Source organism: Dermacentor andersoni, chromosome 10 (assembly GCF_023375885.2).
Source record: "Dermacentor andersoni chromosome 10, qqDerAnde1_hic_scaffold, whole genome shotgun sequence".
In the NCBI taxonomy this organism is placed as follows: Eukaryota; Metazoa; Arthropoda; class Arachnida; order Ixodida; family Ixodidae; genus Dermacentor; species Dermacentor andersoni.
In genome coordinates this window covers 24,761,690-24,789,508 of record NC_092823.1, presented here as the reverse complement: position 1 = coordinate 24,789,508, position 27,819 = coordinate 24,761,690, and the positions used below count along the sequence as shown (strand labels likewise).

Here is a 27,819-nt window from a genome sequence, read left to right as displayed (position 1 = left end):
AGAGAGTACAAGAGGGTTCTGCGACCAAATGCAGTTCCCGACGCACAACCGGCTCAGAAATACCTTTGGCACGGAAGCAACCATTGCGTGACGAGGTGACACGCATGGAGGAGGCGTCCATTATTGCAAAAGTTTGGTACGAAAAAGGTATTATTTTCTCTGGTTATGGTAAACCATGCGTAAAGAAAACTTCCCGGCATAATCATTCGTTTTGTTAGTGTGTTGTGAAGCGATATCAATTAAAGCTGACCCGTTTGTCAGTCCGCCAAAACTCAACACAAGTGAAAGCTGAAATTTTGTTTTTATTCACACATTTCGTATTGGAAAACGACAGACCCCCATGCGGTGCAACAGTGCTAATCTACAGAAAATTAACATAAAATAGACAGCATAAGCCTTCTTTATTACAATCAGGGGTACATCGAAACGTAGCAAGGAATTACGCCCGTGCATCGTTTCGCCGTCCTGGCTCTTGCAACTTGAGAAACATCGCGGTTGTGTTTCTTTTTTACTTTATCCATTGCTGTTCACGCCGACAAAATCAAGAGTGAACAAAATGTATAGCCCGAGAAACACGGCACTCAAGCCCTTCATTACAAGTGATTCACAGGCAGCAGTTCGGCTGCCGTCATGACGAATGAAGTCGAGCAACACTGCCAACTCCACTCAAGCTTATGCAAAAAGAATACCTCCTCAGAAAATATAGTTAAATACTTGTGCTTACCTGTTGTCATTAGGAAACCTGAAAAACTTCGCAGAAATGGAAATGCCGCTGTTAGAACACCACAGAGCCCCGCAAGGCATACCAAGCCATCTTCGTCTAAGGCTTGGTAGACCTGCTGGTTACCTGCTTCTTTCATTCCTTGCACGCCTGATCACGCTTCTCTGTCTTATCTTTTCCATCTTCATACTTGGCGCATAGAGAAAGGGATTGAGCAAGAGCGGACACTCGGCGAAAATTGGAAACAGGAAACACGTCACGCTATAGTATTAACATCGACGAATTGGGGCCGCGAGCATCGAAAAAAAGAAGAATGTTAAATGAGATTAACAGAAATTGTTTTATTTTCTTTATTCTTTCCCGCAAAAATTAAAAATATCTGCGTATAAATTAAATTAAACTTTGCGGCTTACTTCGGTTGCCTAGCGACAGGCGAACCGGCGAATGACGAGCCAGATGTTTGCGTCATTCGTCAGACACACCGCCGAAGCGAGAGAGACCGGCCGCGCATCTGAGCGTTGGACTGTTCGGGCACCCGTCTGCCTATTTTTCTATTTTGGGATTTAGTCTGGTTTGGTGGCCTCCCGGCGAATTATTGCGTTCATTCGGAACTTCGACATGGCAGCACTGCACTATTGGACTACGGCAAGGTGAGAAACTTTGTTCGACAGTCTGCGACGCACTTCAAGCAATTAGGCTTACTGCCCGGCACCTAGGCTAGACTTGTGACACTGTTAACGAAAAACAGCGTGGCCGTCGTGGAGCAGTTAATTTGAATTAAAGAATCGTACTGGCAGATGTTTGCGACGCTTCCTATAAGCCCCAATATTATTTTAACTAATTTCGGTAGTTTTTGGGCACGCTAGTCGCACAGGGTGCTGTGACGCAGTTTCGCGTGCACTGAATTTTACTGCGACAAGTTTTGGCGCTTTCTCTGACTGCCAACATTATTGAAACTAATTTCATTACTTTTTGGGCTACCTTTCGAGCGCAGTGGGCGCGCCTAGCGCTGTGACTCGGTTAGCGAAAATAAGCTCGGCCGTGTCGCGCGGTTTCGCGCTTTAATGCACTGACAAGTTCATGGCGCTTTTCTTTCTCTGACGCCCAACATTGTTGCAAATTATTTTCGATACTTTTATGTTATGAGGCCCGCTCGCCGCGCCTGTTGTGACGCAGCGAAAAGCAGCTCTGCCATGGTGACAGTTAGTTTGGCGCGTACAGAATCTTACTGCGACAAGTTTGTGGCAATTTTTATGTCCCCGCAACAATTTAAGCCTTCTTTCGGTACCCACGCTTGTCGAAAACGCGACGAGCAATCGTCAAGAGTGATAACACGGGAGTGCGTTGCTTGCGCCTGCAGAATGCACAAGAGATAAGTCACGGAGCTCAAACGCCAGGAACTAGTAACTCGAAAATTCTGTCTTCTGAACGGCACCCACGCGTTTTGTCTTGAGTGCGAGTAGAAGGAATTCTGCGAGCGTCCAGCATGCTCTGGTTGAGAGCCTGTGTTGTGGCCACCTCTGTGTATTCGTAGCGTACTATCGCGTCGGTTGTAGCCAAGTTCGCGAAACGCGCCGTTGCCCGCGCATTGGTGCTATTAAAGTGCAGGAAATAAGTATTGGGAAGAGGGGAATGCTTGGAATTAGAATGTGTTTGTGCTATGTACGGTATTGCTTGGGATGAGTCAGGTATTTTCTACGCCCTGTGTGTAAATACGAACTGCTTTTGTTTGTAATGCCGCCCACTCACCACTTTCGCACGCTTCGCCTCTACAGGCATTATTCTTACATGTTAATACCAAAATAACGCTTGTAATTTTTTCAGCTCACGTCGTCTGGTGGAGCTTCCTGCGGAAACTGCTGCTTACCTGGTGCCACAACGCTGGATGAATGCACAAAAAGCCCGCGACGAGCATTTACAGAAACCGAAATAAACGTTAATTTTTCCTCATTTCACAAGGTGTCTTGCGTCTTTATGAAATTGCACGTGGCACATATTCAATGGAGGCTTGTGAAGGGCGTTCGGAATAAATTTTACTTAATAACATGATTTGCAAATAAATATTTAATAAATAAAAATAAATTTATAAAGAAATACTTGCTGCAAAAGCAAAAAAAAAAAAAAAAAGCGGAGCCGGCGTGACGCGCACCAGCTAGTATTCAAAACGCGCGCGCACAAAATCGAAACCGGAAGTGTGCTTCAGGTTTTAACATCCACGGCTTGGTGCGCTGCAGTCAATTCGGCCGCTGGGCTCTATGGGAGTGTCCGCTCTTGTTGTATTCCTTTCTCTATGCTTGGCGCTACAACCGAAGTTGATGAGCGAGCGCGGTCTGACTTGAGATATCGCTGAGGGAGTGGCAAGTGTGAGCGGAAGGAAGCTGGACGGACACAGTCCACGCTTTGTCCCGTTTAAAATTCGTGAAAAAGGAATTTAATAAGTAAACAGAAGGAAGAGTTGTTTGCAGTTCACTAAATTTTTTTATTTCTAAAATTTTTGAATGACAAGAAATCTGAAGATCCACATCTATTTGGTTCCACGAGATCTTAGGATGTCCGGCAACCGCTAGGAGCGTCCGTGTTCCTTGAAACCGAAACCAGCACTCGCCTTCCGGGTGTTGCCTACAGCCTGGAAGAGCACACCTGCCAGCACACAAAAGGAAGCTTTAGCTCGGGGGCTCCTATCTAAATGCATGTGAAAGGAGAATTCGTTTTCCTCGGCAACCACTGCACCAAATTTGACGACGTTCGTTGCATTCAAAAGAAAAACTTAAGGTTAGTGACTAGTAGTTTCGAATGTTCGATTTCAATGGTGATTACATCATTCAAAATTGGGAAATATCGAGATTTTTCACAACACGAAGGTATCAAGTTTACAACTCCCTACCTCAGGAAAGAAAAATGATATCATAATTCTATGAATTCCATGTTATAGTGCATCTGAAGCGGGCAAAACTGATTTGTCAGGCATGAATTTTTAAAAAATCCAGTAACATGGAAATAAAGCTTTTGTAGAACCTTTGTACAAACGCCACAAATTTATGTAAGATACAAGTTGACATATCGAATTTGTCCGCTTTGAATGATCTAATGGATGCCGTTTACAGAACCACGATATCTGTTCTAAATGCAGAGCTATCAATTTGTAAACTTCATGCGTCAATCTTTCTTTTTTTTGAAACTTCCGAATTTTTGAAAATTCTTTTTACAATATTCAAACCCTCAATGGAAATTGCGCCTCCAACAGTCACTAGAATTCAACTTTTTCGCTCAAATACAACAAATATCATCAATGTCGCTCCAGCGGTTATCTCAGAAAACCGTTTCTGCGTTTTACATGTATTTCAATAGGCCACGCCACAGTTGGGCCCGAGATAAAGCTTCCTCTTAAAATAAATTTCGTCTCCCCTAGATCACTTGCTCTGAAAACAGGCCATGTCATCAATAGCTAATCCAATGGCCTGTGGACGTCCGAACCTCTCAGGAGGCGAATGTCCACGTCATGCACACGCGCTGCCTCTGAGATAATGGTGGAAAGAGAGAAATACACCCTACTCATTGTCCCAGTGATGGCAGGGGAGTTGCAGAAAATAATTACCAGAAGAAAGACACTCCCGAAAATTTTCAACCACTTTCTTACATTGCTTGATCTGTTTGGATGATGCACAATTGGCGATGGTAATTAGCGGTCTCGTGGATGCGGTCGGCTTGCGCAGCTTGCTGAATACTCACGCAACCTTTTTTTTTTCGGCTATTAGCCCACAGCTGAATAACACGTGCCCCCGAAGAAGGCTTCACAATGACGTCACGGATAAGTCGCTTGGTAAGTCGCTTTTGAGTACCACATTGACTGAGTGAAAAGTTGTTCCATGTCCATAAACAATAACCCCGGCGTCCGCTAATCGGCTAATCCACCAAATGTGTCAACACGCACACACGCAATGAGCACACGCAAACAATGAGTTTATTTCCGACATCGAAGTCATATATCACCTCACTCGATGCTTTACATTACACGTGTTGAAAGCATACTGACAACGCCGTGTGGCGACATGCATGAGGTACATAGTTCATTGTGTGACATAGATTCATAGCATGGAAAAAGGTCCTAACTGTATTGTTGATAATTACATGCATGATTTCCTGATACATGCGTCACCCAAGATGGGTAAATGTTCGGATTAAATTGTTAGCTTTGTCAACTCGTTAACGCCTTTGCTAAGAGTTGCTATTCCCTTAAAAAGAGGTATTGACAGGCACATTTCTTGCAGTTAAGTGCAAGAAAGTAATCGAGTGCTCACTTTTCTTACATTACTGTCTGGCGCAGTCATTCGTTGTGACACCCACAAGTTCGGCGTTCAAGAGTCTCCTCGACACCCCAGTTATCAGACGAGGCCTCGTCGGCCCAACCGATTCTGAAAGCAGAAGACTTCATAAAGGCCACTCCTAGCCATATTATACAAAGCTGGGTAGCTCGCGGTGTAGCGAAAGTGGTGTAGCTGGTTGCTTTGAATATTCTGTGACTGTCCTCGCTACAATTTACAAGAGACGATCGCTCGCCATCGTGGTAGCGTGCTTAGATCAGATACCTTTAACAGACGAAACCATTTCATATTGCCGACATCACAAGCCATCGCAGCGGAAGAGGGCGACGAGGGCTCTGTTGCAGTTTTTAAAGGCAACAGACTTGTACAAGCGCCATTAGCCTGAACTGAAGTTTACAGTGCCACAGTGCTGTGCGATGATTGTATGCAATGACAGTGCCCGACTGTGATTGTGTGTCTGTGCTCCCTTTCTTTCTCCGTCTCTACTTTCCAGTCGCTTTACCTCTCCCTCCCCTCTCTCTCGAACGCAGGGCAGCAAACCGGATCTTCCCTTCTAATTAACCTCCGCGCTTTTCCCCTTTATTCTGTCTCTCTCTACCAATATGGCCAACGTAGCTAGCACTGCATGTCATTGGGATGCTGTAAATCACAGCTGCCTTGCACTCGACATTCTCCTCTTCGGTGAGAAACTACCCGCCGCTATCGTAGCTGACTAACGAAACAGTTTTTAAAAACTCATTAACGAGAAAGTTGAGCTTGCGACATTGAAATAGTTGTCCGCGCTACACGTGCTTGTCTTTTACGGGTGCCGGCAGAACATGTCCTTTGTTTAAGTTAATAGAAGTTTATGCGATTAGCAATCACGTTGCGGTGCACATCTAATTTGGTGGATGGAGACTCATTATTGACAGGGTTGGGAACGATTTGTTTACTATCATTTATTATGGAACTTGGCCACTACAATTTTATCCCCCGTTGTTTTCTTGTCGCGAGATTATCTTTAAAAGTCAATAGAGAGAATTGAATGAGCTACAGCCCAAACGCGTCGTGCATGAGCTCTGTACTGCCGCCGGGTTTCTCCCTCGCCCTTCCCTCTTGAAACGCTAAGCAGCGCGCGCACGATGTCACTCTACTTTTCTGTGGACTCCTATATTGCACCTATGGCACGCCGGTGCGTCCCAACTTTGACAATCCCTAGTTCCCCAGTCCGCGATCGTGGCCGAGCGGGTATCTCATCGGGTATGAAAGCAATAGCGGGTCTTGGTACGATACCTACCAGTACAGAAATATTTCAAGTCTTTTTCTTTGTTAGAAAGATCGCCGGAGTGGCTAGAAACGTGACACAAACAGCAAAGTCGGGGAAGTAAACAAAGAATACTAATCGGATTAATATTGCTACGTAACGTAATAGTATGGTTGCGTACTTCAGTCGAAGAGCGCGTATTTCGCTGTTTTTGGCCGCACTTACAAATGTGTAATCCTGTACTTGTGGGTCAAAACTAGGCACAACTGACGCGCTCTGTAAGCCCTGTGTCGCATTAATATTAATTTAGGACTCAGCTATTGGACATTCTACTGCTTTTAGTATTAACGACACAAGCGACAAGTACAACCAATGAACAAAGACGACAACATGCAAATGAGTTTTAAGGAAGTATAGGCGCGCATAGAAGCATCATGACCAAGAGACATCTACCGGAAATTAAACGAGAAAAAAATGGTATAAATACTCTGGAGTAGTGCCGAGGTGGTAAATATATTAAATTGCTACTGAGTGACTCTCCACACGTTATGCAGTGTCGTCCACTTATACTTACTGCTACTTATATTGTCCTTAGGCTTATATATTTCCACACATCCCATAAAAAAAAGCTGTGCCGCTAGTGAGCGCCTTTGTTCATCGTAATTTAGACCCGGCCTCGACTGGTGCTACATGACATAAACAATGTCCTAATTTTCCTTTAAAAGTGTGGCTCTGTGATGCACCCCCTGTACCAAAGCAAAGATCCACGGTCGTATATATGACTGGTACTAACCACAAGGCTACATAACATGGCGAATAGAGCTGAACATTTCTGCTTCCTTGAGGTTTGGCTAAATATTTCCAGCTTTTACTGTGTAAAAAAACAATGTTTTCTATTTCCAATTATTTAATAATTACATGCGCACGGACAAATGTCATGCCGATAGAGTTCGGCGAAGTGGAACGAGTTGGTTTCCTTTGTGTGCGTTCGTGTTATTCCGGTGACAGGTATTCACGTGTTCAAAAAATGTAAACTATGTTTTTTTGTTAAACTCGCACAATCATATAGAACTCTTTATAGATTGAGCACCCAATATCTGCAAACCAAGACGTGGAGAACTTTTCCTCCTTTCTGGTTTGTGCGAGCCGGCGGGCGTGGTATAGCTTAAATGTGCTGCCGTCTCGCGGTGCGGAACCATTTCAGTATGATGAGCTCGTTCTGTGAATTAGTTGCGTGTGTTGTCATCTCCAATACGGACATCGTGGAGCCACTGTGCAGTCTTTGGCTGCACTAATAACTACAAAAAAGGAAGGTCTTGGCTGCGCAAGCATCACACGTTCATCACCAGCCGTAGCATATGGTCGTGAACTACTTTGGCTGCATCGGTTCCCACTCGAGGAAGAGCAGCGGCGTCTAGGGATTACTAGGATGAATTGTAAAGCTTCTAACCATATGATCGCTTGGTGTGAGAACTTAAACATAACATCAAAGTGCCAATTGCAACGTTGTTTTCGTAAGTCATCGGTGTCGTTTTGACGCTTTTCAGATTTACAGTGCTTGCTCTACGTTGGGCCTTTGGGCCTCCTGTATGAGGCCAATAGCGTGGCTCAGCAGAGCGGTCCTGCTTATTGGTAAACCAATATATGCAGGCGTAAACAGCATATGCATTGTGCTCTGGCATCAGCTCTTTGCCCAGAGAAGCAGTTATATCGAATGGACCCACATGAAAAAATCGCTATTTCACCCTAAACGCGTATTGCAAAATAGCAAATTATTACAAAAATGCATGTAGGTTTATCAAGGTTAGTATTTTATGCGCAATATAAATTGCAGTAAACATCCGCCCTCTATTTAGCTTATGCAGCATGTAGTCACGCACTCACGGACAAACAGCAACACGCCTCACTCGATGAATGCGAGCACTCGCAGTCACAACGCTGTGACGATGAATAGCGGCAGCACTAACGAGCAAATTCCCCCTTCGTGCTGCCTCTCGCTTCAACGAGCACTAGACGTGCGAGAACGCAGCACACACGAAGGCGTCAACCATCCCTTGTGGACTGACCCACCACAGATAGGCCAAGATAACGATAGGGCAACCTCCATGATAGGGCAAGCTGAGCGGCACCATGTGCAGCCTAGGCCGTAGCGGAAGAGGAGATGCGCGCTATCTTGCCCCCCCCCCCCCCCTCCCCCCTCTCCCCCCCCCCCTCCCCCGACTCATAGCCCACACTCATCTCCCCGCTCCCCCACCCTTCCGCACGCGAGAAAACAGCGCGTCTTCTCTACCCGCCTTCCTTGCTTGCGCGAGAAGGCGCCAGCAATCAAGCCACCATCCTTGTCGGCTCAAGGTCGCACGCTTTCCCTCGCACACACTGCACACGGTGAGCGGCCGCGATCTTATTGCACTTGGACTTATGCGCAACCTCACGGTGACGTCGACGACGATAGCGCAGGTTCACCTGGAGTGTCTATATGGTTTATATCAGAATAAATAGGAGGCGTTTATGACAACGCGATTTCCCCAAAACGGGTAAATTCATCGGCGAAGACACGCCGAACCATACTGGACACACAAATCGGTTGCACATGCCGTTATTACTGAGCAAAAATATTTTATTTCGCAAGCAAAACAGCACTTAATCAATGAACTAGACAAGCATTGTATTTACAAATGAGTTCGAACACTTGTCGAAGTAAAGAACAAAACGGCACGGACACTGTACAATCATTACGTATGTTTCTTCAACGACTCATTGCGGCTAATTCAAAGCCTTAGTTGAACTACAGGAAGCATATTGATGAAAGGAGACATTTGGTGAATCGAATCTTTGTGCACAAGCAACAGTTTTCCGAGGCAAATTGAGGGTTCAAACACGCGCGCAAGTCACACATTCTGTGGTCTGTCTGCCGCACCGGCAGCGAAACATTCGGTCATGTCGAGCCATATTACTTCACTACGCCTCACACAATCTTTTTTCACGAACGCAACGAGACGTCATATGCAGTCGTGTCAGCACGAAAATGACCAGCAACTGCAGTGGAATGTATGTCTAGCTTACAACAAGATATTGATACCACCGATACGTCAAGATATTGAAGACATTGATATGACTGGATCCGTTACTGGCATAGGTAGCGGTACAAGGCAAATGGAGATCTTTTGAAGGACGAAAGATTGAAGAAACGTATAGAAAAATGCTAGAATGAGAAGCACGTAACAGCATACCTGAGTGACATTAGGTGACTATTTGTCACCACCCCGTTTCGAAAGGAATGCCAATAAGTCATCATCATAATCAAGTTGCAATGTCTAGGTGGCTAGTTAACACAATCTATTAACTAAATGTCGAGTTATTAAATTTGCCAGAACCTGCCATTCGAAATTTAAGCCTACGAGTAGTGAAACCACGTCTGCTGAAAAGAAACCTTCAGATGTCCGTCCCCAAAATATGTGGCAAATGCGTTTCCCTTGCAGTTAAGGCTATCACAAAATGCTAGCGGGACGCTTTTCGTTTGTGATACTGTAACCGGAACGCCAGTGTAACTGCAGCGTCAGTCTAACTGGAACGCTAGCACATTTTAAGTGCGGCTATATCCAAAGTACGGCTAGTCACAAGACTTTGGCTAAACAGGCATTACTTGAGAATATTTCGCCGTCACTTTTACGACTACAACACGCATCTATCGTGTAAAAAATTCGGCAAAGACAATTAGGACTGCTTATGCGTGGGAATGCGAAAGCATTATACCGTTTGTAGATATGGGAACATCATGAAAGCGCTCATTGCACGCGTGAACGCGCTCATGAGCGCACGCACTACAACACACAAAGCCAGTCAGAACCGTGGAGCCGCCGTGGCGTCGGGGAAGCGCGTGCTCGTCTCGTACCCCTCAGTCCCGTGTTCAATTCCCACCCAGATGTAAATGTACCGAATTTCTTTTTCAAAGCCAATGATGTAGTTTGTTTAGAGGAACCTCTCTGAGAAATGCGACGTCAATCCGAGCATTTTTGACGTGCGTTTACGCTTTGCGTCATCGGCCATATTTAGTACCATCTTGCGGTCACGCCAACGCCGACGGATTTTGGGGTAATGGGGCATATAATGCTTTAACAGTAAGAAATAAAAATGGCTTGAATATTTTAACTAGCCAGTTGAAATTCTCAATTTCTCGTCAAAATAATTTTGACGTCTTCAAGAAATCAGCCTAAAAAATTCAACGGCACCATCCTTTCGCTGACTATTTTTAGGAAGCCTATTCCAATGAAAAGATATATTACTTCTACCACTCGATAGAGCTGTTCAATTTATCGGTTCCCCCCCTAGTGTTAAATTAACTTCACATTCCTATATTATGAAGCTTGTGTGAGCTGCTTTATGTGCTGCATAAAACAGCTCCTCCCGCGCCTAACTTCGTGTGCGACTCTAATTACGGCCCATTAAAGAGCACCCAGTTATTCATGAAGTGAATGAGTGGCCTGTAGACGAATGCCGCTGCCTCGGTACCTAAAACAAAGTCCAAATGCGTGAAGTCCGGATCTGGAACAATGTAGTCGAACACGGCATTCGGCAGGCTTCGTCGAAGTGTGGAAACATCCTCAGGGTTGGCGAAGAAGTCATTCCTAGCACTGAAGAGGGCGACTGGGGCTGTAATCTTCGAGAAGTCGTAGGCTGGGCTCTCCACCTTTAAAGAAGGACGCACAAGCAGAGATTAAGATTTAAATCACCATTGCAGTAATTCTGCACTGAAGTACTTTTCTTCGCTGGACTTGTACACTGTCATCCTGCACTTATTTGGGATGTTGTATATTGTATGAAAGGATGGCTTCTATTCGAATACTCCGACATTATGGCGCAAATACGCGACGTCATGCTGTTTATGGCGTCTTCATGTATTCCAACGCTTTTTCTGCACAGAAGCGCACTTTAAGATATTGCTCAGTCAACAAACTAGCTTCGAGATTAGTTTGCGAAATCTACGACCCCATAGAAGGGGCGTTCGTGAGTTTTAACGCTGCGTCACTAATTTCTTCTCCTGACACAACGTTTTTCAATGAGTTTGCGATTACCATAAAATTCGGTCATGGAGTATCGCAGGAGTGTCTGCCCAGCGAATTGTATCATACATGGCATATGCAAAGTCTGCATTTTCTTGCTTTACCTTAATTTTTCCCTGCTTGTCCTGCTCCTATAATTACGCCTAGGTTTTCTATATACACCTGGATGCTGGCATAATTTGTAAAGATTGTTTTCTTCAAGAGCAATAAACACTGTACAAAATTTCAGTGAGCTCACGTAGCTCACGACTTTTAACTTCATTACAGAAACATTTCACGCACGTAGAAAGCAATGCATCTGTACCTGTTCTTTATTTTGTACCGAATGCTACGTAAAAAATTTATCTCCCACAGTGACATGTCGTGTTCGCCAGTCACAGGTTCCAATATTACACGAATAATTATCAAAATCCTATACTTGCCCCCTGTTTCGGGGCCAAAACATATGACATAAATTAAGAAAGATAGTACGAGTAATGAATCCGATGACTCTACTGATAATATTTTATTTAAGCGGGGGAGGAGTTTGAGTCGCAGATTGGTGTATTCGTCAACTACATCAAAATAAATAGTATTAAGACAACATACGAAATGAAGAGACCAAGTACCAATTTCGTTCTTTCCCTCACATACAAGACCATCGATGAACTACTAAGTACGGTAAGGAAAACCTTTTTCTCATAGATACTAATAGAATAAGCACGGTAATACATCAGCTTTGCAGCTAAGAGAAGCGTACAAGCAACATTTAGACCACATCAGATTCCATGATAATCACTACGGAATCTAATATCGTCTAGTCACCGATGACCGAAACCGCGAGGCTGCAGCCCTGAGCATACGCCAAGTGCTAGCACTGACGTGAATGCAGTGAAATGCGTTATTACTCGGCAATGTTCACCTTCTGCCTATGGTGTCTTGCCACTGTATGTTAATTTCTTTACCACCCTGGATAAATGCACGTCTGAAACATCTTTATGAAAACGAATAGCGTCACTGTTGCGAAACATCACGCAGGAAATGCGAATAGTCGTGTTACCGTGCCATACAGGTCCAAGTTCCTCAGCGGCCCGTAGTTGTACTTGACAAAGTTCCTGGCTCGAATGATCTAAACAAAGGAAAGAGAAACAGTGATTTCAATACTGTGAAGATTTCTTTAGAAAATACGGAGTTTGTATGCAGCAAGAGCATTGGATATTCTCAAAGTGCACCAGATGGTAACGTGTCGCAACATTCAGGCGCCAACAAGAACGTTGCTCCATCCTTGTGAATCATCCTTGTGCACCTTTTTAGATGACTTCCCGCTGCATCCGTGACTCGCGGTGATATAGCCGCTAACGCCGTTCGACTCGAAGCCCCTTTTAGGTTGCGGATGTGGAATTTTGTTGGTTCAAGCTTGAAGAACAAGGAAGTGCATGGTGGTAGATTTTTTTATCCGAAGCATTCTACGTCGAGTTAACGCAATTTTCATCGCGCATCTCGATGTTTTCATGGGCCGATCCGGAAAATAGTGCAGCCCCAAAAAATATGTGCCTCTGGAGAAACTAGGCATGCGCCAGTGGGTTCATGCCACATGTTATTTACGAGTTGGTATGTGCCGCTCTTCAGTGAGCCTCTTTGACGTCAACTTGGGTCACGAGGTATCGCAACAACAAACACTTGCGTAATGACAACTACCTGATCCTGCTGTTAACAGTGCAAAATGTAGACGAGGGACGAGACAAGAAGACTCCACAAGCGACAACTTTCAACAGCGCTTGTGGTGTCTTCTTGTCTCGTCTCTCGTCTACATCTTGCGCTGTTAACAGCAGGATGGAAAACCAACAAGTCCAAGCTGCTATTCTAGCCAACTACCTCATGCTTCGAGATATGTAGATGTCAACTCGAGTTCAGCCTGCTTGACAGTTGTTGTTCACAACGGTACGCAGTTACGGACAATGAAGCCAGGAAAGGCACAGGAGAACTGAAAGTTGATCTTATGTTTAATCAAACAAGGTAGAAATAATCAGGCAAAGGGAAATAAATGAAAGCAGCCAAAGAAGACAGCTCGCCGCAAGCGAGAACCGAACCCTCATCGCAGACGTTACGCGTGCGGTGGTTTACCAATATAGACTGCCCGCACGACCATCATCCCGTTCACTTTATGGAATGCATAGACGCAAGACTAACCCTTGCAGGATTAAGCAGCACCCATCGTGACCAGGCCGCGTAATGTGACATGCCGCAGCGATACAAAAGACGATCAAACGCACGGGCTGATGTGTTATACTCCAACTCCACCGAATGGAGCGGCCTATGGACCAAAATAATGGTGGCCTTACTCTCTCGCCCCCATTGCATCGCAGCTCTTCCAGAGATTTCACTCCGCTACTGCTTCGACCGGCGATGCAGTATTACTCCGCGCTACCATGGCTGCTCAGCGCGCCTGTTGGTCTCAATAAAAGCAGCCGACAGGCACCTTGACAGTACAGGCACGCCCACAGAACAGTAACAGAAAGAGGTGCCCCGCAATTCATTTCTTGCTCTACGGACAGACTTACTGTCCGAGAATCAGGCAGTAATAGCGGTTGGTACTTTGCCTTAGTGAGGACTTCAATATCATTTTCTATTATTTTTCAAGATATAGAACAGCGAATCCTACTCTACTCTTCATTGAGGTTTGACATTATGTTAACTCCCGCATAGCATATACGGCGTCCCAACTAGCTTTAGCTAAAGTTTGAAAATAAGCCGTAGCACTGCTGGAGCAAGCCACAAAATTCGCGTTGTTGGACGTTGTATTGAGAAAGTCACACTAGTTCTTTCTTGTCTTTCTATATAATTGCTTAATTAGTCAAAAAATAAACTTACCAATTGCACAAGTACTATGTTTTAGGGCAAAACTTCCAATGAATATGTTGCATAGCCTTCTGGAAAAACATCTAATTCAAACAGTTTTTATCTTTTTTTCTTATTAAGCAAACACTTTTTACGCATCGTGAAGAGAACCCACCAATAAAAAAAATAAACTCGTGGCATTCTCGCTTGCTCACCGTAATTGCAGTGCTCTCGAAAGTGCCACGTTTCTATGAACGGGGCATTTACCCTGGTTTCCTGCCCGGTCTGCTTACCCCTGTCATGGACCGCCACGAAAGAAGCACATTTTTGGCCTGAATCGTACAGTAAACGCCCGTGTCACTACTTAAGTTACAGAAGACCAGGCTAGATGTGCAGTTCGTGAATTATTATTCAATAAATTTGTCCTCGCGCTATTTTTTATGCAACACAAGTGATTTCTTTCTTTTGTATCTGTAACATCTTTACATAGCGCTGAATGTGCGCCGCTTATAGAACCTCGTAGTTGAAATAATATGCCGGTATGGATGCCGTTGCTGAAAATAAAAGCGTGCATTATTTCAGTTCCCAAACAGAGATTCAATGCGTGTGAATGCGCGTGAGGGCACGTTTAGTTCGTCACACATTTCTTTTTTTATATTTAACACTGCAATATCAGTTAGAAAATAGGGGCTACCAGGGGATTTGATTTTTTTAAGTCACAATGATACGATTTGACAAATATGTCTACAAGTTACACTGACACATGATCATCATCATCATCATATTCATCATTTATTTTCCTTTAAAGATCTCGATGGGACATTACATAAGAGTGGGGAGTGGCAGCATTAAACATTACAATGCGTGAAATTACATAAATGACAACAGTGAACAAGAAAAAAGGCCGAATTAGAAGACGTACTATAAAAAAACCACGCACAGAAAGGGTATTGTTAGGGGGCGACGGGGGTGAGATTTCAGTCCTGACGTTCATCGACTGGTGTTTTAATAAAGCTGGTTTTTCCGGAGGGAAGATAAAAACACAGCAAAACATTTAGGTAATTAGAAGGGCTGTAAGGCTATCTTAGAATTTTGAGGGATTTCTCTCACTGACAATAGACAATACGAGTTCCTTATCAGTCTTTGCACCAACCTGAGCGTACTGTTCGACGTTCCTCTTGGAAGCACCCGAGGGCAGATGACTAGTGTAGACTGCCAAGCGTGACTGTGCACAAAGGGAGCAAGAGTACACATTATTATATGCACTGACTTCAGCTACGAGACAACTATCAAAAATCTCATCGACGTAGGCTGATTAACTGTATATGCAGTGTGAAGCAAAAATGTGTCAGCCATCTATAAAGCTTGACTTTTCACGCGTCACAAATGTGGCTGAGGTGTACTCAGGAGTACAGCTTTCGCGAATAGTAATCAGTTATTCACTCACTAACTTAATCAATGGATCGATCGATCGATCCATCAATCAATCAGATGTTTATCTGAGTGCTACGGAGCAGCTACGGAGCATTGGTACTGGTGCACTTAGAAGTTATACGCAGAATAGAATGCACGGACAAGACAAATGGCGCAGACAAAAGAATGTGACATAGGGAAACCCAACACGAAGTGACGGGCGTAAAAGATTGTTAATCCTACAACACGGTTAACGCTATGCAACACTATATCAATAATTAGAATAATCAATCAATCAATCAATCAAACAAACAAATGCTTACTATTGTGCCCACAAACACCTTTGTACTCGTAAACTTAAAAGGTAATACGCAAGACAAGATGTACATAGGAGACAAACCGAGTCAACAAAACAATTTGACAGGGAAACAGAAATGAGGCAGCGGGCGTAGAAACCACATAATATTACATGATTATCTGCATATATACAAAACACAATAAATGAACTCTGAAATAAGTCAATAAAAGCAGGTTACTTATTACGTTCCTTTGTTGTTGTTTTTTTGTATCAAGCCATAGTAAAGCCTCTAATGAAACAAGGCCGCGTATAAAACGCGGGATGCTGCCTGGTATGTTTTGCGGAACGGAACGTTGCACATGATCGAGATGCTTTGGACAGTGTATAATGCCATGGACCACCTTATCGAGGAACAGGTCTGATTTACGTCTTCATTTTAGAAGTTCGAGTCGAGGTATCTTTGGGATGTTTGGGCTACGGTCACCAGAAGGGCAAAAGCGGTGTTTGAAAATGGATATCAATTTATTGTGGACGCGTTCAATGAGGTCAAAATTAGTGTTTACTTTCCGACCCAAAAAACAGAGGTATAATTTACTATTGTAAGGCGCACAGTGCAATACAATTTCAGAAAGGCAACCGAGGAGTGGAAGCTAGGCGATTACGACAAACAATACCAAGAGCACGAAGGGTACGTTGTTTCGTATATTTAGCGGGGGAAGAGAATATCAGCGTTTTTCTCGAAGTACATACCAGGATCTTTTGTTTCATCAACCATGGGCAAAGGCGCATCCCGATGGATGTATGAAAACTGCACATGGTGTGTGGTTGCAGGTAACATAATACCGTAGTTTTTTAAGCATTTACGAGTAGCTTATTGTCTTTTCACCAGTTTGAGAGTGAAAAAAGTGTCTTTTTGGAGGTCAATGAGGTCGCGAACACAGTTAACGGAGTTAAACAGCCTGGAGTTTTCGGCATACGGAATGAATGAAGAGTGTTGAATTGCTTATGAAATGCCATTTATGAGCAGCGGGAGCACAAAAAGGCCAAGAACGGGTCCTTAAGCAACCTGGTGACCTCATAGCTGGTGACCTCATAGCTAACAGAGCTCTGTCCACTAATGCACGATCTATTGCTTAGATAATCAGATAACAAGGCAGTACCGCAAGGAGGTATGTCTATTTGCGTGAGCTTTGTAATAAATAGCTCATGGCAAACTACATCAAATGCTTTACTGAAGTCAAAGTAAAAAGCGTCTAACTGGCTCCTATGTTCCACGCTGGATACATCGTTCATAAATGCGACCAAGTTTGTTTTTGTGGAGCGCGCTGACACAAAGCCAAGTTGTCCATCTCATAAAAGTTCTTAGCACGAACGTTAAAAGGGAACGTAATACAGACTGAAACACTTTGGACGCAGCGCGGATGATGAAGATAGGCCGGTAGTTATTAACTGCACTTCTAGCGCCCTATTTGTGTACGGGCACAACACAAGCTGCCTTCCAAGCGCTACGAAACGTACTAGACTTTATGAAACTGTTGAAGATGCTTGTGATAACAGAGCTACGTATGTTTCTATGCGTCTTAAGCTTTGCGGGAGGGATACCAGCAGTGCCACAAGACAGGGAAGGTTGGAGGCGCTCTAAACACTTCAAAACAAGGTCTTCATGGATTGGTAGCCTGCATACCGCACCAGGCTTAGAAGGAATGTTACTGGACGCAATAGAATCATTTACACCATTATAGAACAGAAATACAGGCACCAGCAGTTTTCACAACATCTCTATTTTCATCAACAAGACATACAACTTCAGCGCTCTTTTAATGAAAGTGCAAGCCCACGAAGCACCAGAAGTAGGTTGAATTGCTTGTCCCTCTAGATCCAATAGAACAACTGTGGTCGTGATGATCATTGTTATAATAAAATTTGCCGAGACAATCACAACGGCCACATTCTATCTCTCACTTATTTATGCTTGTTTTCCCCGATTTTCTGTGTACACGGTCTCTCTGTTTTATTGCATTTTTCTTTTACTTCTTTGAAAAAACCAATGAGGGACATTTGACCTTTTGAGTATTCTTGTAGGTATGAATATGCGCATGCCATCTTGAATTGTTTTCATATTTTATTAACCTTTTCATCAACATCAGCTGTCCCACCTACGATCGACGTTCTTGTTTTCAGAGTAATGAGACAAGCCAAGGTAGTCGCCTAGGGAAAAGTTCAAGCTTCGCTTCGTGTTGATATCCCGGGCCAGTTGCTGCGTTTCTCTGCTGGCAGGGTAAAAGAAACAATTAAAGCCGGGTAGAACTTGCCTGGCGCAACCAGATAAAAGTTACTGCGCAGGATGCAAACAGTATCGAGATTCAAAAGACAATAGATCTAGAACGTTGCCACAGCAGTTCTCAGTGAAGTTGAGCTGTTGCGTGGAATTAAAAAGATAAAGTGAAACAAGATGCGGAATCTTTTAGAAATGTAAGAAGAACTCTTCTAGACAGTAATAGTTGTGCATGAAATTCCGCGAACAATTATAACTCCAATAATTAATTCATTATGGTTATTAGGCGATATTATAATGGTTTGCATTGATACCAGGATAAAACTAAATGCAGTGGGATTTACGTCAGGTGCTACATAGAATGCATGAAGAAATAGCTGTTCACCACCTAACAATGTATGTCTATTCAAGCAAGCTCATCATCGCAGTCAAGATCAAAGCGACGGACACATTATATCGCGCTATCAACAACGATAAGGACGTCACCAACTTCCTGGTTCCACGAGCAATAACTGCGATCACTACGAAATGCGTTATAACATGGAGGAAAATACAAAGTAGATGCTGTTTCAGGTAAAAGTCACATTTCGCTTTGAAATTTTAGACAATGAGCAGAAGAAACAATATTTCAAAAAAAACATTCACTTTTGTGCATACGCCTCGAACATCTTAGTATAAGATGAACACGTCTGCCACGTCACTCATACGTCAATTTCCTCTTGCCCCGTCTTTCACGCCTTCTGAACTTGCTGCTCCTCGCACAAGGTCATCCTGTCATAGAGCCTACCACGTACCGGCTTGAACGAGCATTACTTTAGCCAGACAGAAGTATCACTGAGACGGTTGAAAGCGTCGTCGGAGACATCGATGTGAAAGAATGCACACTACCATATTTCATACTCATCAGCTTAACGGACAAAGGTGTCGAGTTCACAGCAGGCAGATGAGCAGCGGAGTTCGAACTTGTGCATTGCGCGCCTTTAGATACGAAAAGCAGCCTAGCTCTTGCATGACGTTTAGAGGCAACAAGGGACGTGATGTCAGATGAATTGATGCTCATCGCCTGCAGTCGCTAATTTGCCGGCTCGTTGGACTCCGGTTCACCAGCAGCCAGCGACAATCCGGAGGCAGGATGACGGTGAGAAAAGTGCTCAACTGACGCAGTCTTATACGTACTTACTGCGCCCGCCGCGCACACAGCCTTTTTACGTTGCAGATCCACGTGTAGGGAACTTCAGGCTGGCCAGCAGACGTGAGTTGGTCACGGAGAGAGCGCACCTCCCCCGAAGAGCACCAACGGTTTCGGTGTGGTGACTGTGTTCCCGTCCATTCTCCGTCCGAAGTTGGTCATTGCCCTCACGTAGCGCAGCCTCCTCGTCAGGATGAAAGAAATTCTCTTTAGCGCGTCGGGAAGGCGATGCAGTGAGGTGGGCTGGCCGTAAAGGTCGCTTGGTGTGGAACCGGTCCCCCTTGCGGAGGCAGGGGAAACGACCGTCATGGGGGCAGCCCCACTAAGCATTGCCAGGTCTCCGCCTGTCGGCATTCACGCAGGGATTGCGCACAGACGGACACTCACCATACTTCTGCGCCTGCTGTTCCTCGTCGGGCAATGTGATGCACATTACGTGCGCATGAATATTACGCAAATCGCATCTGAAGTATTCCTGCTTCTCGAAGCAAGGTCTCGAGCACCGAACACAGCAGCACTCACTAAGCGCCATAATAGTCACAATATCATTAATATCAATAATATTCGTTGTGTATTACATATGTAATGTTATTCCATATTCAACACTTCACGCAGGCTTCAGTCGGGTGAAGAATTTATGAGCCCTTGCGCGTCATCTGTGTGCCCATAACAAAATGTTCATTTTCAAGTCAGATCAATTCAAGTTTATTTGCAACATGTGCAAAGTACAGTGTTGAAGACCACCCCGGCAAGGAATGCATAAGAGCACAGCTTGACGAGGCCAGGGGGCCTTCACCAGGCAACAGCAGTGAGCACAACGTATACAAATAATTGCGGCCAAACGCTAACTCCGTTTAGCACAAATAAGTGCTTCAGATGTTCCTGGTATATATGCGGCTACCTGCACATGAATATATCTGAGTACGTTTACATGTTATGCGACGATTCAATCACGTAAATATATACAACAGTTTTCCTTTAACTACCAGACCACAAGTAAAACAAATACTGACACGGCCATGAAATGTAACATAACTTTGATAATGGTACATGTTGATATAGGATGATATAGACTATACACGATATATGATGGTTTTTTTACGCAGGTCCAGATCAAGTAAACAAGGTTCCCCAAAACAGAAAACAATGTATAATGAAAACGAGTGTACTTTTTGAAAGTCTATACTATCCTGTAGAGCAATGCCACTCAATAAGAAAGCACCGTTTGACCAGAAAACGTAATATGTACCGTACGTACAATACAACACAAAATCATGATCCTCACATATGCGCGCGCGCTTTAAAATATGAAATATTACACGCATTATTCTAGTGCTTAACTATACCAGCATATAACTAAATTGTGTCCAGTGTAACATTTTGAAACGTTTGTTGCTGTGTTTATTTGCCTGCTCACTTTATCGTTCAAGTCCGGCATAAGTGCGGAATTTAGTTTGTATGATTTTCTTTTGTGCGTGTGTGATCGCGTTACCATGTTGCGAGCGGAGCGGGACTCCCTCTCAGCTCTCTACTTTCTGGATATTAAACCCAGTATTTTAAATAATTAGTTTCTTAGCCTTCTTCGTCTTGTTCTCTTTCCAACCTTGCTTTCTTGTGCTCAAGTTCGTGTCAACCATAATACACCACTTGCTACTGCTGCGCTTTTCGGCGAAACCTATAAACTTACAACTTATTTTTCCACAATTTTGCAAATAAATTTACCATTACTCGCATCGCCACAAGTGCGACCGTCACTCTGGTACATAGACGCCATTGAGATGAACGTCATGGAAGCAATGAGCCTGAGCCCCAGGAAGCCTCCTGTTGTCTGTAGGATAAATGTACTTTGCCAGAAAAAAAAAAAGCTCGTTGGCTCAACGTGCGAGGCGCCTTTTTTATACGTCTTGAAATAAAATATATGTGCGTAACCAGCAGTGATGCCTTAGTGGCTATGCCGTGGTACATTTAGGCACGAGCTCGCGGCTTTGATACCCGGCCGGGGCAGCCGCATTTATATAGGGACGAAATGCACCACGTTTCTGTACTTAGATTTAGTTGCACGGTAATGAACCCCAGGTGGTCAAAATTAATTGGCAGTACCACAGTAGAGTACCTCATAACCATATCGTGTATTTGGCAGAATAAAAACCCAGACATAAAAAAATTTGTCGTGCCTCAAGCATCGATACGTATCTATTTATTTTCTCCCTAATGTACGCGGTAACTCATTTGTAAACTTATCATTAGCTTCACAGAAAAGGTGTTGAAGATCTGCAGGCTATTGTGTTGCGGCACTACTGCGACTTGACATTGTTTTTCTTGCACTCTTTATTTTTGTGGAGAAAAACGGAAGTCGTACGTTCATTATATAAGTCTGCATTTATCAGTGAGACATCATTTCTACCAAATGTTGCCTTTGTAAATCTATACCTGTCAAGCCTGGGGATACCTTTTCCGTGATTTCTGTGGCAATACAATGTACTGGCCAGATCTCTTCCGATCACCGTACGTAGTATAGGGAGCATTGAGCTGTTTTTTTTTTATATTTTCATTGTCCTAAGAAGTAATAAACTGCGTAAATAGCCAAAGTCACTGAACTCAGCGAAGTGTAAAGTGCATTCACATACTTTTTGACAATAAACACGAAAGCACGTGCCGAAAGTACACGCAAAGTTCTCTGGCGAGCAGCAGACGACTTTCGCAGACGACGTGCAAGCGTGATCTCGTGGTGCAACTGCTAGATGTACAAACTGCCAAAGTCTGTTAGCCGATTACCAGAGTGCGACTGCGTGCGACACCTCCTGCCGTTTTCGCTTTCACAAAATTTGTCACTGACGTACAGCTGCAGGCAGTTTCTTTCCCGCCAATTGATGTGCCTACCTGGTTGACTTGGTTGAAGTTAACGCCGAAGAGGAAGAACGTGGGCAGCGCACAAGCGTAACGCAGTGGTGACTCGCACAGGGCGTAAGCAGCGCGGCGGAACCACTCTGGCCGCACGAGCAGCCGACCCCGGTTGACAACGATGGCCGATGCCTGCGGAAAGACCAGCCTTCAACTTCGACCTGAAACGTCTACCACTCCCAGTTAACAATCCATGCGACAAATTGGAGTAATCGGCACAATCATTTTGTTATAACACATGGAGCATAGTCTACAATCGGGACCATTCTTCGGCGAGAACATTTGTTAACATGAGCATGAAGCAATAAAAACTGTGCGCCGACCTTTTGTTCGTTCTGGCTCAGAGACGAAAGCCTACCGTATGGATTGATCACACTGCCATTATGGTAGCCATAACTAAATTCGCCCCTTGTTAATTTTTGTGCACATGTGCACTACAGATCTCGCCTGCCAACAGAGTAAACGTCTACACTGTGCTGCTACTGCCGTCTCGTCGTCAGTCCCTGTATGAGGAGTGAGATAGGCAAGGACCTCATTGCCATTGCGCGTATAAAGATGTCTACATCTCTCGAAACATGCCGTTGGAAAAAAGCGCTGTGCGTTGACTTTCTTACGTCTGACCTCGTCTCTTCAGCACTACACATAATCCTAGTATAACAGATCAATTATCCCGAATTTGTTCCTTAGAAACACGGAGGTTAATCAACGTGACCTCGGTTGGCTACCCTGCTCTGGGGAAGGAAGAAGGGGATTTGAAAGATGAGGAGGCATGAAGTTAAGACCACGCAAGCAGGTACACGCAATGAGGCGTTCATTCTAGCGGTCATACAGGCTGGTGCACTACTTTTGCCGACCAGCATTCTTGTGTATACACACAACGCAGTTGCACGAAGCTGCGGTATCAGATTCTTCTCTTCTGTAAAAGCCTACCGTATAATTTTCACAAAGCTGTCCGAAGATCAAGGTCGTTATCCTATTACAATGAATAAAACTTTATTACACAGGATGGCTCTCTGGCCTGCAGAGAGCGAGCGGGATGGACCCGTCACACATAGGTATTTAATGCGTAGTGTTCTTGACAAGTTGAACCCCTCTTTGTGTGACGGGTATCGGCAGGTATCTATCCGTCTTTGTGGGCCTATCTCAAAGATAGTGCAGTCCAAAAATGTGTGTCGTTGCCCTGGGTTATGTATGGTTACGTATGTGTCACTCTTCAACCAAAACATTTTAGGCAAACTTTGTTATATCCCACTGGGTATGTGCCGCCATTCAATGAACTACTTGGACACCAACTTTACGACAATCAAGACCAGGAGCTGCAATTCGGGTGAGTCCGCAACACGTTTTAACCGCATTAACCATTCGCTGTAGAACATTGACGTGATTCACAAGATTCATAACAACTATTTTCCATCAAACCTCGAATGCGTCGCATTAGGTATGTGTCAACTGGAGTTAAGGCTGCTTATTTCTTTTACGCCCGATGCGTTACACTTGGCACTGCTGGACATTTCAATTTGGGATGGTTAACTATTTATAAAGGAATTAGGCGCCTGCTCTGTGGTGAAAAAGTAATGTTTCATGACATCGTTTCAAAGTGGCCTAAACTTGTAATTTCCTGCCCCATTTGATAGTAAATAAACATCTGGCGCCTCCTCCGTGTTATGAGAAATATATGAAATGAAATGATATGAAATGAAATCTAATGTATGGACTCATGGCTTATAGACGCCGGACAGTGCTAGTGTACTTAACGGTTACCGTCCTCTGGAAGAGGCAAATATTGTCCCGCATGACCTGACATCGATAATGAGCAGCGCACAGCAAATCCCGATGCGCACATCGTGATGAGAGAAACCCGTATAAATATTAATTACTTCGCGTTACATTCTTACCTCTAGTTAGGGTAATAGCAGAATCATACGAATAGCACTAGTACACACAACATAACAAAATCATCAAGAGTAGAATTCAGTATACTTACACAGGAAGAAAAAACGCAAGTCATTAGAACTCCGCTTCAAGCAATAACCCAACGGAAAAGAACGAATGTCTCCAAGTAGCAAGGTGCAATATTCATAGCTTAGTGCGAAAAACCTGTGTTTGGTGCGTCTCAAGATTAACTAAATATACGGCCGCTGCCTGTTCGGCTGGCAAATAGGTCAGGGTTTCTCTTTTGAACCAATGGGCACCAATGTCTAGGTTTTACGCAATGACAACTGCAGTTGTCGCTCAAGGAAACTGAATTGCCTGTTATGGTTCGTTTCTCTAAAGCTACTAAAACAACAGTAGAAACGAGAGACGACGATCATCATCATTCCATTTTGAGGTAATCTTACGATAGCATTCAGCTAAAGTTGACTGATCAGCAGGCATCTGAAACAGCCAATGATGAGTGTGTTTTACTTATTGCGAAACGACGTGTGACGCCAGACGAAAACGCCCAAGGAGACGAGGACGGCTGCTGTCCCATTGCGTGTTTTCGGTATTCCGTCACACGCTGCTCGTTATAAGGCCGAACCAACCCGCCCAAAGCTAAGCCTTACTGGTGTTACACTGCCACTTCGCACAGATAATGGCAAGTTTGTGATAAAATTATTGAAATCATGTGCGTTGGTGAGGAGTTGAAAGGCGACAATCGGACCGCACGGTGACCGGCGCTTTTTCCGTATCCGGGGAAGGGAGCGTTGGGTGATCGATTGGGGAAACAAACGCAGACAGAATGTGTCGCAAAGGCCGTCGCTTTCGTCGCATACCGCAATGAACCAGCTCGGTGTTCGCAACACCCACCGGTGGAGCGAAAAACGCCTCCATGCACTGCGAGTAGCGCATTTGAATCGCCTGTGCGCTGTACGTATACAATACGCTCGCGCTTAAGACGTTTGCCTTATTATAACTCAGATTTCATATCTCTTGCAATGAACAGCGACTGGCAACATAAAGGACAGAGGAGAAACAGTATCCATGCTACAGCAGCGGCGTTATTTTTCCTCAGAATTGCGTAAACCGAAGGCGGCCAGGTATGGGGATAGCATAATTCTCGAGAACGCAGCTTTCTTGGTGAGCCATGGTTTTCAACCCCCCAAATGAATCAAATAGACAGAAGAGAGGAAATAGCAAGCGCCCACTTCTCTCGCTTTATTTTATTTGTGGCACTAAAAAACATTTCTCAACGTCGAAACGAACTAGGGCAACAAGCAGGTCTTCAACGCAGCTTTCTTACCGTGAGAATGGAAGAGATGGGGACTAGAAAGCGCACGGGGCTTCGGATGAATGTCATGTTTGCAACGGGTGCAAGGGCGACGAGCAACAGTATCTGAAAGAACAAAGAAGTGCATTCAGTACGTTCATTCGCTAATTCGGGCTCTATCCCAGGAAAAAAAAATTTATAATTTAGGTGGACTTGACCGGTTGTACATTAAGCAAGGTCAGACATTTACGTGCTCTAAAATGATCATTCAGTATGACTTCTTGCTGTAAGACAATTCTTTGACTCGGGGACAGTAGTTGTCTACCAACCGACAACGATCTGACGAATGAACAGTTCAATTCTCTACGGAACGTTATGAATGTGTTTTCATTGTATGTTGTTACTAGTCTTCTGGAAGCCAAGTGGCTGTGTCATTAAACTGATAAGTTTCTAGAGCTAATGCTATTGTGTGCCCTAACAGCCACTTTGCGTGTATGTAAGCAGAGTAGTGCAGATTTGCGACGACGTCTGTGCAGAACGTTCTAATGTCGACATAAGCACCGGAGCCTGCGGCGTTTATACAAAATGGAGCACTTGCGTAATTCTGGTTTGCATTCGAATTTGCTGCAATGCGGATAAAAGCTAGGACCAGACAACCTTTCAACTAGCAGAGGCTTTTTTCATTAGGAAGCACAAAGACAAATGCGTCAGCCAGGAATCACTAACCTTACATGACGCGGAATACTACTACATTGATAAGTAGTTCGAGACTGCCCGGGCCGACCGAGAGTGCGTTACGCCTGCTGTTCTTTCTTTTTTTTCGCTAGCATGCTGTGAAGTAGTTTGATTCTGGTTTATTCTGCGGTCTTTGTTTCCTTTTTCTTTTTGTGTTTGTGTATATTCTGGCTATATCCTAATAAAAACTGAGTTGTGAGACAGCGCTCGCGTTGTGCACTTCCCTTATTTTCTCCCTTTTCTTTGCACTGAAGTATCGTAACCATGTAAACACCATTTCCTATTTGACCAAAATACAAAAGAGATGTCAACTGAAATATCAGGAAACATAAAACACACAAGCAAACACATACACAAACACACAAACAATTAAAGAGAACGCTATTTACTGAAGCCTAATGAGACGTACATGCCTCATGGCAGAAAAAGAATGCAGTCAGGGAGGGACTTAATCAATTAATGATTTTGTTGCTTCGCTTGTTCTTTTTAGCATCGTTGGTGCAGAGTGCCTGATTCCGGTATAGCATGAGAGTCAATGGCGAGGTCTAAATAGAACGACAAATAAAAGAATGGTTATATATGCTCAGCCTTGAATGTTACATCCGACTTCAACAGCCGATGCGCCGGCTGAAGCATGAATTCACGACTGCATTCAATACAAAGCATTTACCAACACCAAAAGTGAAACACGTCTACTCTGCAGCCGTTGCTCAAATACTTGTTGATTGAGGAATCCTCAGCGTTTAAATTTAATTTCCATTATATTCTTTTCCAACATCTTCTCGCAGTGCCGACAGCTTTACTAAATTTGCCACTATATATCAGAGTATTTTTTTTTTGTTCCGCTGAACATTGCCGTTACATTGAGTTGAATTTTTGGTATTTTAAAGCGTTTTTGTTCAGGTGTTCCCTGTCATTTGTGCATGATCTTTTTTTCTTTTCCTCCACTTTTTTCAGTATACAGATGTATGCCTACATGTACAGATGCAAATATGTATAGATGCTGGGTTGGTGTAGATGCGCATGCGAATATATGTATACAGATGTCATAAATGTTCTGCTGTGAATATCAATATCTGTATAATATGAAATTGTTTTTGCACATATGTAACTGATTTTCTTTGTGAATATTCTGCAACTGTTTGTCAAAGACAGGGGACAGGAACCTCGTCAAGCTGCGATTGTGCAGCTTTTTGTTCCTGCCCTTGCATTTTCTTTTTCTGTACAAAGGAAAATGCGAAATAAAGTTTGAAAGTTTGAAAGTTTGAAAGACCGAGTTCAGAACCCTTGCTTCACGTCACGGCATTTTGTGTTCCATTATCGACAAAGGTGTCCTAACAAATACGCGATGCGGAGATGCGTCCATAATGAGATGTCTGCACGCCTTAAGGTTTAGGAATTTATCCTTTGCCGTTCCGCTAACCTGTCAACGACTCCCGTGCTTTCACTTGCTTACTTTGTTGTTGTACTGCGGCTTGTCAGCCAACATCGCCCATGCGGCTGTGTTTCCCTGGGAGAATCCCACCAAGATGAGCCGCGGCCATCCCGTTCGTGCCAGCACGTAGTCGACCAGGGCGGGCAGGTCCAGCAGCCCCACTTCATCCAGACTAAAGTTTGAAAAGGAAAAAATGAGTTGCACAGAATAACTTATACGC

General features: G+C 44.1%; 1 protein-coding gene and 1 long non-coding RNA gene across 2 annotated transcripts in view; one reads left to right on the top strand and one right to left on the bottom strand.

Annotated features, from left to right (window-relative positions):
* The first annotated feature begins 711 nt into the window (after positions 1 to 711).
* Positions 712 to 2,671, top strand: LOC129381987 (uncharacterized). Its single transcript, XR_008610068.2, has 2 exons — positions 712 to 1,371; positions 2,546 to 2,671. It is a non-coding gene; the product is annotated as an uncharacterized lncRNA (long non-coding RNA).
* Positions 2,672 to 8,882: 6,211 nt separating this feature from the next.
* Positions 8,883 to 27,819, bottom strand: part of LOC126519158 (lipase member M-like) — a 30,924-nt gene continuing 11,987 nt past the window's right edge. The window contains exons 4-9 of the mRNA XM_050168768.3: positions 27,621 to 27,771; positions 25,463 to 25,555; positions 22,219 to 22,371; positions 15,317 to 15,388; positions 12,386 to 12,454; positions 8,883 to 10,973 (exon numbers count right to left, since the gene is read on the bottom strand). Of these exons, the coding sequence (XP_050024725.3) occupies positions 10,719 to 10,973; positions 12,386 to 12,454; positions 15,317 to 15,388; positions 22,219 to 22,371; positions 25,463 to 25,555; positions 27,621 to 27,771 (793 nt within the window). The 3' untranslated portion in view covers positions 8,883 to 10,718. The remainder of the gene's footprint in view (positions 10,974 to 12,385; positions 12,455 to 15,316; positions 15,389 to 22,218; positions 22,372 to 25,462; positions 25,556 to 27,620; positions 27,772 to 27,819) is intronic.